Below are 12427 nucleotides of genomic sequence, written 5' to 3'. Positions count from 1 at the left end.
TAATGTGATGGTTACTACAGCAACCATAATGTTTCCTTCATAGATGTCTGGTTAAATTACAGCTGTTGTGGGACTGCAGTTTCAATCTTCTGACTTTTAGGCCTATAAAAATCACAATAAAATTATAAATACATAATATTTTATATAAATATCCCATATTTATAATTATTATATATAATTATTATTTATAATATATATTCCCCGTGGGGAGAAAATATATATAATTTATATAACCCTCCATGGCTCTTTTGGGAGAGTTGGTAAGTGAACAGGATATTTTCTTTGTTATAAGTATCTTCCAAAATCTGGAATTGGAAAGAAGGACGACTTCATGAAAACCCAAAGTAAACAAAATATCTAAGGCTCAGTGTCCAGTGCATGGATAACACCAGCTTTTAAAAATGGATTTAAAATCGTCTGGGCATGAATGCAAGAAAGTAAGGCTAAAAAAATTTCATAAACTTATATTGATGGCCAGCAGACAGAAAAGCTGGCTTAGTGTAGATGATACTTGTTCTTAAATATGTATGTGCTTTTATATCATACACAGGCACATATAACCTCAGCCTGGAACCAGAAGAAACAGAGGCCAGATTAATTAAATAAAAACTGTGATTGACAACAGTAAGTGTTTTATAAGGAAGCATATCTAAAAAAAAAGTTTGGAAGGTGACATATAGCACCAAGTATGAATCAGACAAATGTGTTTCCCAGAAGATACACCAGAAATCTCCCTTAACCAAAAAAAAGTATCAGACAGCACCAAGAGCAACAGAATCTATACTACTGTAAGCAATTAAATGAAAGAGGCCTCAAGAACAAAGTGAAATTCCACATAAAGAGCATCAATAAAACAAGCAAGCGATTTTGCCACAAGATTATCAATAATAAAAATACACAGTTGCAAAAAGACTTAAAGATGCAGTAAAGCAATCCTCATAGTCAACTAGAAGCTGAATACTTATTTGTGAGACCCATATAAACACTGAACCTTTATTATTTACTTATATAGTGCCATAAAAGTGCATGGCCCTCACAGACTAACACATAGTAGAGCTTGCAAAGTAAATAAGAAATAAGGCAATGAGCCAAATAAATAAATAAAAACATAAATAAATAAATAAATAAAAATCAACAATGGTAATGGGGAAGGGGAAGATACAGCAAGGAAGAAAAAGAGAAAAGGTTGTAACTAAAGGTACACAAACAAAAGTAACTTCTGAAAATTTTCCAAATATAATGGGTTTGGAAACACTTCGAAGTGTTATTGTTTCAGCTCTGGGACACGTACCCTGTGATAGCCCCAGCTGGAACACTACAAAACTGATCTCTACTGCCCTGAGGAGGGTGGTGGGGGAAAAGACAGGGGCTCAGCACCCCCCAAATGGAGGGAAGGGTAGAAAGGAGAGGAGAGCACAAAGCAACAGAGTAGAGAGGTAAGCAGGGTTTTCCAGTCACCAGTGCCTAGCACCAGTGGTAACCCTAGGATTCAGCAGGGCCTGGCGGAAGAGGATCAGGGGCTGTGAGGGTAGCAGTGAAGGCTCTCTGCTGCCAAGTGGGGATATGGCAGCACTCCACAGAGACTCGGTGTCTGGACTTCTGGCAGGCTGTCAAGTCCACCCTGCTCTCCTTCCCTGCACATGGAAGGGTTGTTGGGGGGGAGGGAATATGGGGAGAATGGAGTACTGTGGGATTCTGCGGGACCTATGGGTCCTTTGTGCCCATACACATGTAACAAAGTGAAACGCTTCAAAGTAGCACCTCATTTCAAAAGGTGTTATTTCGGAGCACATGGACCACTTTTGGTATATCTGTATAGCTGGCCCTTTGACACATTTCAAAGGCATTTGAAATGTTTCAACTGTTACATTACTTCACTCCACAGCCTAATAAAAACCTCGCTGTTAGACCTGTTATTAATGCATGTATCTTGTTCTAAATGTTCTTCCCTTAATCTTTAAAAGAAATGATAACACTGCCAAGGGACTACTATATTTATCTTAAATTCAAAGTCTTGGATTTGGGTAACACACCAGTAACTAGATTCTAAACATGGAAAATATATAAAATCATTATAGTTCTCTATGTATGGAGTCTATCTATTGATGGGTTGCCTTAAATGTGTCCCTCCCCCCTGCTAGAGTGGGATGGGTGGGGCATGCAGCCTGACCCCCATCCCTTGCTTCCCATCACTTGTTCCTCTTCCCCAGCACCTGGACCCACCTGCCACCTCTTCTCCCCCAACCTGCAGCCTCTGCCCTGTAACTGTCCCCCTGCAGCCTTCCCCCTCCCCTTCTTCCCCCCACAGACTTTGCCCCCTCCCCACCAGCTTATTGGCCAACAACAGTCTGGTTCCATGCTGGGCTACAGTACCCTGTGCTGTATCCCCAGCTGGCATGGAATCATGTCAGCCAGTAACCAGGTGGGAGGAGGGAGGGGGCAGAGTCAGAGCTCCAGCAATCATGGGCCCCTCACACACCCCCACACACACACCCCTTTGTACTTAAATCCAAGACAAGGGGCTTCCTCCCACCCCCCACTGGATGGGGGGTGGAAGGAACCTCACCTTGGATTTGAGTAAATAAGGTATTTAATAATAGACTATGAAGCTGCTGATGGTCACAAATACATATGTAAAGAAAGCCAAAAGTGAAGCTTGATCTTTTTTCCCCAGATAGCCTAAAGAAGCATCTTTTACCCTCTATATGAATTCCAAATATGGAAGATGAGCTATAGCTATGAGTACTGTACAACTTACCAGGAAAATCTCCTTTCCGGCTGCTTTGGCCAAACTCCTGAAGCTGAGCTTGTTGGTTTATCTGCTCTTTCTGCAAATTTTCATACCAGTGGGTAACCTCAGCCCTGAGATCTGCCACCTGATCACTAGGATACATTTCTATAGTCATCTGAAACACAATACATATTTTTTTCCAAAATGCACAACAGATAATATGACATGTAATGATTTAGGAATAAAATCCATTTTGAAAATCAGAACTCTTCTAATTACCTTGTCAGGAAGACCAGCTGGCTGACATACAATTCTTAGGGGCAATGACTGTTTGTCACTAAGTGCCTTTAAGTGACTGCTAATACCAGTGCCTTCAATCTGCCACTGTCTCAGATGATATGCAAACCTTAAGAAGTAGGTAAAAATCACATATAAAAAGAAATGCATATTTTCCAACACTAACTTAAATCAAATGCTTGAAATGGCTATGATCTTCCAGAGTTGTCCAAGAGAAAAATGGAATAATAAGGCTTGATATTCCTAATATTTCTCAAGTTAAACAACCACTAAAAATAAAAAACCCTGAAAAACATGTCCACTTTTTTCAACCTCATGAGATATCAATCGGTGTCACCAGGGTTTTCTGCCAACCATGTTTATCCAATTAAACCTCAGAAAACACCTTTGTAAACTAGATATTGTTGCCCCCATTTTACACACCAGAAAACAAAAACCTAAGTGAAAAAATGAATCTGATTTTTCATAATTTCAATCTTAACTTTTAAACTTATATTAAGTACAAATTATAAGAAAATAATTACAAGTCTTTGGTACATTTTGGCTTGGGATTTGTTTACCTTCTTCTAAAAGCTTCCAGGTGTGTCTTTAGCATTAAAAGTCCTCTTTCAATAATGGTGAGACTTGAGTGGGAGTCTTGCTCAAGGTTACTGGAAGCTATCATTAGGCTTTCCATACATTTGCTAATAAATTCTTGTTCTTTCTCAAGACCTGTTTTACCTACAAGATCAATATTAAATATCTACATAAGCACTGAACTTAAAACAGTTAAGTTTTGTACTTACATTTAAAAGAAAAATGTTTGTGCATCTTTAAAAGGATTAATTTCAACAAAACAACATAAAAACTGTAACATTTTCCTGACATTTTAATACCTTGGTTCAAGTAAAACTGAGAATTCTTACCATTAATATAATAGGAGTTAATATACTGGATGGCTGCTCGACTGACATCACCAGACTGTGCTCGTAAAGCAATGCCCCAGAATTGGTCCATACCACACAACTACAGAGAAAAATTAAAAAGCTGTTACCCAGATGTGTGACAAATAGGAAAAACCTCTTCCTTATTTCAGAGAGACATTATGCACTGTATCTCTCCCTCAAAGTACTATGGATAACTCAACTTTGTCCATAAAATCCACTGACTTGGCCGAGTCCCTCCCTTACTGCAACTTAGATTCGTAGGTTGAAAAGGCTGGCAACTTTGGATACCCCGAAGCAGGAAACAAATGCAAGTGTGGGATCAGACAGATAGACTGCCCTGTGAGAAGCCTTGACACAATTCAGCTATCTACCCAGTAAGTGGTTGGGCGTGAGTTTACAGCAGTAAGTCTAGGAGAAGAGATGATGGTACACTTTTTAATACCCAAGCCATTATATAAGGCATATATAATGAGATGGAAAGCCTCAATCTTTGATGCTAATCTTTCTATCTTGGCATCAACAGAACTCTGACCACACTCCTGAACAAGAGAAATAGGTGAAAGGGCCACAAAAAAAGCTCGGTAACTATGGATCAAGTTACAGTAGCAGATACTGATGACATGTCTACACCACCTCCATGTCACACAGAGGAACAACAGCAAGGGAGCACGTCCTGCCCCCCAGCTACTGCCAACCCCCAAGAACAAGGCACTATAGCTAGCTTACAGTAGCCCTGAAGATATGCCAAGATAGTACCCTGAGAGCAGGGCTTAGAGCATGTGCTCAGAACAATCTAAACTCTGTCTTATTCTGGGTATTTGTACGCATTAAGTGGAAGCAAACAGGCAGAATATACTTCTCAGGAAGGCTATGAGGCGTGCCAGAGGCAGTATAGACAAGCCCCGAGACAGGAGATCCAGCTTGCTGAGAATAAGGACTGAACTCCATGAAAGTTGCACTAGGAAAGCTGCACCACAGCATTCTTGGCCAATTCCAGGCAATGATGAGGTTTCCCACCTAACTTTTTATCAGCTTCTGAACCATGTAGCCATATAATTGAAAGATGGAAAAAAAACCCAAATCCACTTAATTGTGAATCATCGTCTGCCCCAAGTGATCACTGGTAGGCTTATCTGTGAGTTTTTACTTATGCAAAATAGATCCAGCTAATTGTGGCCTTTTTTCTAGGTCACCTGTAGCATTTCGAACTTAGGGACCATTCCAAACTTGTTGGCCAAGTTTTTCCACAATGTTGTTTTGAGTGCATCCCTATGATAATGACTAACTGAACTCACACCCAACTTATTAATCAACATATGCCACATATGATGTCACATTTTATCATAATAAATACCGCATAAATCTATTTGATTTATATTGCAAAATTCATTGAAAGTCAATGGAGACATTTTGCTTAAAGTAAGACTTATACTATGTTTCCAGGGGAAGCACAGATAAAATGTCATTATATCCAAAAGAAGAGAAAAATCTATGCTTTCAAACTTGTATATGTAACACATCATAATCACTGTGATGTCTGATTTGAATTAATATGCTCTGCTTTCTCTGGTAATCCTAAACATTCTAAAAAATTAACAGTACTAATTTGCATATCTTGGAAGTTAATGTTCTGGAGCTTTTCTGATCTTGAATATACTTGAGTATATTATGGTGGCCCTTCTAAGCTCCCCAGGTTGACATACCTGTGTTCAGATATCAGTCTATTTTTGTGACTAGAAGAGTCTACTATAAAATGGGGTTTTGGTTTTTACCAAGTGAGGGACACTGTTACTCTAGAAGGCATCTGTATTGAATTTCACATCTCTTTTTTGAAATGGTTCCAGGACTTTAAGAAGAAACCCAGAGAGTCCACAATGCATAATCTTGTCCAAGAAGTAATTTGATGCAAGAGGTCTGATAACATTGGTGTTACAGCCTTTCCCTACCTGTCCATCTGCTAAAACTTTCATTCAGGCTCTCATCATCATTAGAGGCTTGCCGATACATCGGTCTGATATCGGATCAGCACTGATATAAAGAAAAGTTACTATATCGGAAATCAGCGATATCAGGCCAATAATTTGGCCAATAAATGGCCCGTGCACGCGTGCAGCTGCAGTGTACCACTGGTGGCAAGGAGCACAGCCCGGCAGCATGGAGAGCTGCCTCCAGCTGGTGAGTCTGGTGTGGTGGAAGGGGAGGGAGGAAAGGGGCTGGGGGTGAGGGGGAAGGCAGATCAAGTCCCCCATGGTGAGGGAGGGTATGGAGCTGAGGCAGTGCTCGCCCCTGCTCCAACCTCAGCCTAGAGCCACAGCTCATCGGGGGGGAGAGGGGAGGGGAGACAGCGTGGTGCAGCTACTGCTGCTGTGCACCACACAGCCAGGAGCCGCTGACCCGATGCTTGCCTGCTCATGCGGCGGTTCTCACCACTACTCCTGCCACTCGTCTGGAAAGGCACAGGGCGGCGGGGAGACCCATGCCCCCAGATCTGTGCGGGGTGGGCTGGGACCAAGGCTGCACCAAGCTCTTGCCAGCAGGGTGGGGCTGTGCTGGGAAAGGGCTGTGGCAAATTTGTGGCTGCAGCCCCCCGCCCCATAGCCACTTGCCAGCAGGGTTGGACTGCGCTGGGAAGAGCTTGGCACAGTCCACCCTGTGTACATCCAGGGGCACACCCCTCCCCCCACCATACCCTCCCAGATAAGCAGTGGGAGCAGCAGCAGGAGCCGCTGGACAAGTGGGTGAGTGCTGGACCAGTGGCTCCTGGCCAAGCAGCACAAGCCGCCTCCTACCTTCCCCCTCCTCCCCGATGGTCCGCAGCTCCATGCTGCTCCCACCCTGCCTTGGCGGGGCACTTGCTGAGCCCCAGCCCCCGCCCCACACCCTCCCCCACTGCAGGGGGCTTTGATCTGCCCCACCAGCCCCTTCGCTCCCCTTCCACCACACCAGACTTACCAGCTGGAGGCAGCTCTCCACGCTGCTGGGCTGGGTATTGGAAATCAAATCAGTATCAGCCGATATGAGTCCTTAAAAATGAGCTATCGGTATCACCCGCAAAAATCTCTATCGGTGCACCCCGATCATCGTATATCTGTTACTGTAACATTCTTTTATTTGACTAACAAGTCTTTTTTCATTGTAGAGAGAAAATGAATGTGTTGCATTCAAATGGTAAGTCTTTGCTTTTCACAAAAAAGTCTTTAAATGAGACTTTACCAAAGTCAGAGACCTTGTTTGGCACACATCTCTGATTTTTTTTTTGCAAGAGCAGAAATGAAGTGAACTCAAAATTCTCTCACTTGGAGGCACATTATCTGTCTATAAACTCACTAGGGGGGACCAGAAGGGTTTAGGGGAGATGCTGTTTCCCCTAGTGCCCCCCTGGTATGACAAGGAACAATGGACACAAGTTATTAGAGAGTAGATTTAGATTAGACATCCGCAAGAACTACTTCACAGTTAGGGCGGCTAGGAGCTGGAACCAACTTCCTAGGGAAGTGGTGCTGGCTCCTACCCTGGGGGTCTTTAAGAAGAGGCTTGATGACTACCTGGCTGGACTCATTTGAGTCCAGTCTTTTTCTCCCACCCAGGCGGGGGGTTCGGGCTTGAAGATCTACAAGGTCCCTTCAGACCCTACTTCTATGATTCTGTGATTATCCTCCTAGAAAAGGACTAGCCCCTTATAGCCACTCCCAAGCCACCAGTTAAACAAAACACAAATATAAACAAATATAAATGCACCAATCTCTAGCATAACCTCATATCCCATGCTGGGTCTCTACACTGCCACAACTCCGCTCTCCAGGAGTTACTTACAGCCCAGTGGCCCCTATCTTCAGTTTTCCCTGGTTGCTTAATCTATTATAGCAAGCCCTTGCTCAGTTACCTGCATCTGACTGAAGACTTTGCCCAGTGCACTTTTCTTTCTAAAGAAACAGTATTCCTCAACTGCTGTTACACCCCTTCACACCACAGCAGGTCACTGAATGCCATCCCAAATGCAGTTACATTTCTGAGATACTGTGTGTGTAAAGCACCTCCATCAAGCCAAAAGGACATTACAGTATACTACATAAAATATAAGATATATTACTTTATGGTGCGTTTCTAGTCAAAATTACTGTTAACAAGGGTCACAAGTACTGTACAAAGACCATCACCTACCCTGCATTTATTATTAACTGAATGTAAATCATAAGACCTACTCTAATCTACCCTCTGAAACAAATATGCTACTTAACACATTACATTTATGGTTAGAGTGTAAGTAACTATAGCTGCATAGACAGTGGGGAGTAGACACATGGAGGTAACACTTTCTTTGTAGCTTCTACCCCTTTCTTCATTCATAAAAATCAAAAACACCCCACAAACCACACAACTGCAGTCCTGTCAAGGAACACAGTGAGGAGTTAGTCACAATTCTGCTCATCTCCACATCAGCTAGAAGAGAGCACATGCTGTCCCCTTCTAAAAAGTGGAGTACCATCCACAATTTCAGTGTTCCCAAAACACCATGCACAGCCCCCAGTACAAAATCATTCCAACTATTCTTAAGGGTATTCCATTTACAGAGAATTAACTTAAGAAAGAAAGGCAATAGTAGCATGAAGTCCGTACTTACCTCTGAGTTTGAACCTCCATCATATGCACTGGTAGCCAATCGGGCCAAGTTACATAAATGCTGGAATAAGTTTAGACCAGTCATACTAATAGTTTCAGGCTTCAGCTGTGGCATCTAAATAAATAAATTTGCTTTATTATGAAAAGAAAATTCACAATGATAAAGCTGACAATATTTCAGGGCATTTACTCTATCAGCACAAAGAATCAAAACACTTATCTTCAAAACAAACAAGTTTTAAGTCAGTCAAACTGTTTCAATAAGAAATATAAATCTATTAGAACTTTACATAAAAATCAAACCACTGATAACTCCACTGTGCATTTCTTGCTCTCTACCCATCCCACTTGGCCCTGAGAACAGTTTAGAAGGGACAAAAACATTTTCAATACTATATCATTAGCAGTTTGTCAACAATAGGCTGATTGGGTAATGTACTCTGTTTCAGAGTTTAAAAGTAACTATGATGCCTGGAGACAGTAACCGGAATCGCAGATCTAGATGTACAGTATTTGTTACTTTGCAGTTCGCACTTTGTACCTACTTATAAGTAGGTAGCATAAAAAGCAAAAATGAAACAACATACTATGCCAAATACTTTATCATTCAAAACATCACTTGAATCTCGCTGATTTATACTGTAAGATTTGTGGAAATTTAAAGTCTAGAACAAAGTAGAAATTTACTTTTCAGTCCTGTAGATGTAATTTCCAGGTATATGAGCAGAGGGGTAAAATTTACTTTTCCCAGATTAAAATAATACGGTTCAGTTTAGATGATCTATCCTGGAAGCATGGGATTTTAGTTGTCAATATAAGTACTTCAGAAAAAGATCTAACTTCCTTCATAAATTGAAGGCTGAGGTTGTAAAATGTTTAAGGTTAAAGGAAGTCAAAACAAGAGGGTAAAAAAAAAAGAAAAAAAAAAAGGGGGAAATGGCACTCTTCCCCCTCCCATCTCCCCAGTTTCAATGACAAATGAAGCATAAGCCATACCATATGCCATAATAATAAAGTGACAGGAAGTCAGTAGATAAAAAATAAGATTTTATAACAGGCAATTGTTATTTAATTAGCAATCCTGCACCAAGTTACAAGCCAATGAGGTTTAGGTTAGAACAGAGGGCATGGCAACATGAGAAAGCTTGAAAAATGAGTTTTAAAAGTCAGTAAAGCAGTTAAAGAAGCACCATGGCCACTTCTACAATACTGATCCCCCTTTTGCTCCCATGTACAGAAGACAGAAATAGTCTGATCATATATAGAAAAGCCTGTCTTTCCTCAGTACAGTCCTGTCCTGTCCTGTTCTAAAACCCACCACACACACACCCACTAAGACTCTATGGTTGACTCTAAGACTCAACAGGAATGGATAGTTAAATATTTTTCCCCTACCATGAAAAGGTATAAGTCCATTGCATGTGAGCCCCCTAAGCTGCAAAAAGGGAAGGCTTGCCCCACTGAAATAATGTTAAATATGTTAAAATCATTTTGGTGTAGATGAAGACACTAAGTAAAATTAATCAGATCAAACAAAAATTCTTTTTCTATACCTTTTCTAAGAAAAGATGCTTATAGGTTTCCATTCCCATAGCATGCTGATCTTTACTTCGTACTTGATTTAAGAACCAATGTAGTGCATCATCATAGCACTCAGAATCTTCTACTAAACAGTGCCATAAAATGTCCACTTGTTCTAAACTCAACCCTAGAAATAACAAAAAAAAAAATATTTAAAATGTTCCTTTATAACAGCAAACAAATTCAAATATTCTACCTAAAATAGGAACATACATTTTGTAAAGCTGAAAAGTTTAAAAAACCAGCAGCCAAAGAATTCACCATGGACATCCCATTCTCCAGAACTTTTGTGCAGACTGGAGGGAACAAAGGAGTGCTATCACTTTTGATTCTTGGTTATGTCAGTAACTATACAAACACTTATTCCCATGAGCTGACTTGGGATCTTACACCTATAAAAACAGGGGTGGCTTCTATATTCTGGACTTCATTTTTTAATTGGAAATTAAGATTGTGGTTGAAAATAATGCTTTGCAGGATTTCACCATTACTTCCTTCAAGATGACATCAATTGTGAATTTAACTTTCATCATAGTGCATTAATTAGCTGGTTATAGTGCTGGTTATATTCCAGATTTCTTCAAGGAAACATATCAAAACTCTTCTATCACTGGCACCATATATTACAATAATTTTTGCCTTCCTCTTTTGTCTCAATCTAATAACTGCTGGGGCCAGTCATATGTTCTCCTCTAACAACTGATATAGGAAATGGATCCTAAATGTCCTTCATGCCTTTATTACTCTCACAGATCACATGGACAGAATCAACCTACAACAGACAAGATATGACGGGAAGAAGTCAAGAATGCCATAGATAGTATAGCTCTTGTAGAATGCACTTACAGCAAGTGCACTTGTAGTATGGCAGAGAGAGTTTTTCAAGTTATAAGCTTGTCTGACTGTTACCAGTCTCTTTTTTCTTGCACCATGGAATCCATGAAGTTCTTATCAGCAGCACAATTTCAAAAGACAATCCTCATTTGGACTTGAAATTAACATTTTCCTCATGCTGAGGAATGTCTGGATAAACATACAGATTTGGGTTAGATTCTTCAGTTTTGTGGCTGCAGAAGCAGTACCACACCAGCAGGTAACAATAGCAATATTTTCTCTCACTTTCTGCAAGATTTGCTCTATGTAGTTGAAGATCCATGGCCCATAAGTTGCAAAATGAAACCTTGTATTTCATGGCCACCAAAACAATGACAATTCTGGAATGCACTGTGTAATCACTTCTTCCTTGGCAAGATGCTCAGGAGTGAAACCAAGTGGCTGATAAAATGTCTCTTAATACTGATGATCTTACTAATTACTACCTTATATCTAACATGAAACTTTTTGGGAAATGTTATTTAGAAAGCTCTGGCAAGCAACTGCAGAACCACCTGGAGACTATACATTTTCTTCACCCCTGTAATCTAGGTGTAGGCCATATGGGTTATATATTCTTTCTGTAAGTAACAGTAGAGATTCTTCCAGGAGACCAATAACATAATATTTTAAAATATTTTAAATGAAACATGTTAACTTCAGGAGAGTGCATTACTAAATCTGCAGAAACCTGACATGACAGTTTGGATATGCAGCACAGTATATCATCCAGCAGATGCTGCCTTATCTAAATACAAGAGAAGCAGTACTGGAGAATCATGTGACTTGGGATCTCATTCATGGCAGTTTTTATTGTTTGATCCTAGCTACTCAAAGAGCTACTATGAGTAGCTACTATAGGATTTCCAGTAGTAGAAATTTGGTCCGATTGTTCGTTTTCATTTGTTCTTATACATGGGAGTTGAATTTTCCTTGATGTTTCTGAAAGATTCTGCACAGGATTTTCTTGTTGCTGAAAAACCTGCTTATCCATCTGTCCAGGTGTTTCTAAGAATCATCAGCAAGATTCAACACAAATTACAGAAAGCAATTGGTTAGCTTGAATGACTATTCTCTAGACTTTTTCTCTATTATGCCACAGAAGTAGAAGAGCTCCTCCAATAATATTTTTGTATTTATTAATTGTTTTCAGGAAAGCAATCCAAATGGTTCAAACTTAGCATCAACGTTCAGAATTTATTTGCCTGCATCTGTTTCCAATTGCCATATAAACTCTTCTAACTTCTTGGTCTTGCAAAGCATATACTGCTATAGTAACCTACAAAATATTCTCTGAAAGGTTCCTTGATCTCAATCTGCTGTAGGGAATCCAGTTTTACTAAAAGATAAATTTCACCAGCCCACTTTTCTTTGGACACACACACACACACACACACAC

The 12427-nt window shown here is 40.4% G+C and overlaps 1 protein-coding gene across 2 annotated transcripts in view; it reads right to left on the bottom strand.

The window, feature by feature from the left end:
* The window catches only part of USP34 (ubiquitin specific peptidase 34), a 256166-nt gene that overhangs the window by 119952 nt on the left and 123787 nt on the right, over positions 1-12427 (bottom strand). For both annotated transcript variants that reach the window (XM_019549212.1, XM_019549213.1), the window contains 6 exons: positions 10128-10282; positions 8576-8689; positions 3934-4033; positions 3589-3748; positions 3011-3137; positions 2759-2906 (listed from right to left, as the gene is read on the bottom strand). In XM_019549212.1, coding sequence (XP_019404757.1) covers positions 2759-2906; positions 3011-3137; positions 3589-3748; positions 3934-4033; positions 8576-8689; positions 10128-10282 — 804 coding nt within the window. The remainder of the gene's footprint in view (positions 1-2758; positions 2907-3010; positions 3138-3588; positions 3749-3933; positions 4034-8575; positions 8690-10127; positions 10283-12427) is intronic.

The sequence above is a fragment of the Crocodylus porosus genome, unplaced genomic scaffold, assembly GCF_001723895.1.
Source record: "Crocodylus porosus isolate Cpor-Errol unplaced genomic scaffold, CroPor_comp1, whole genome shotgun sequence".
NCBI classification, from domain to species: Eukaryota; Metazoa; Chordata; order Crocodylia; family Crocodylidae; genus Crocodylus; species Crocodylus porosus.
The sequence above is the reverse complement of the archived record's forward strand: the minus strand, read 5'-3'. Positions and strand labels throughout refer to the sequence as shown.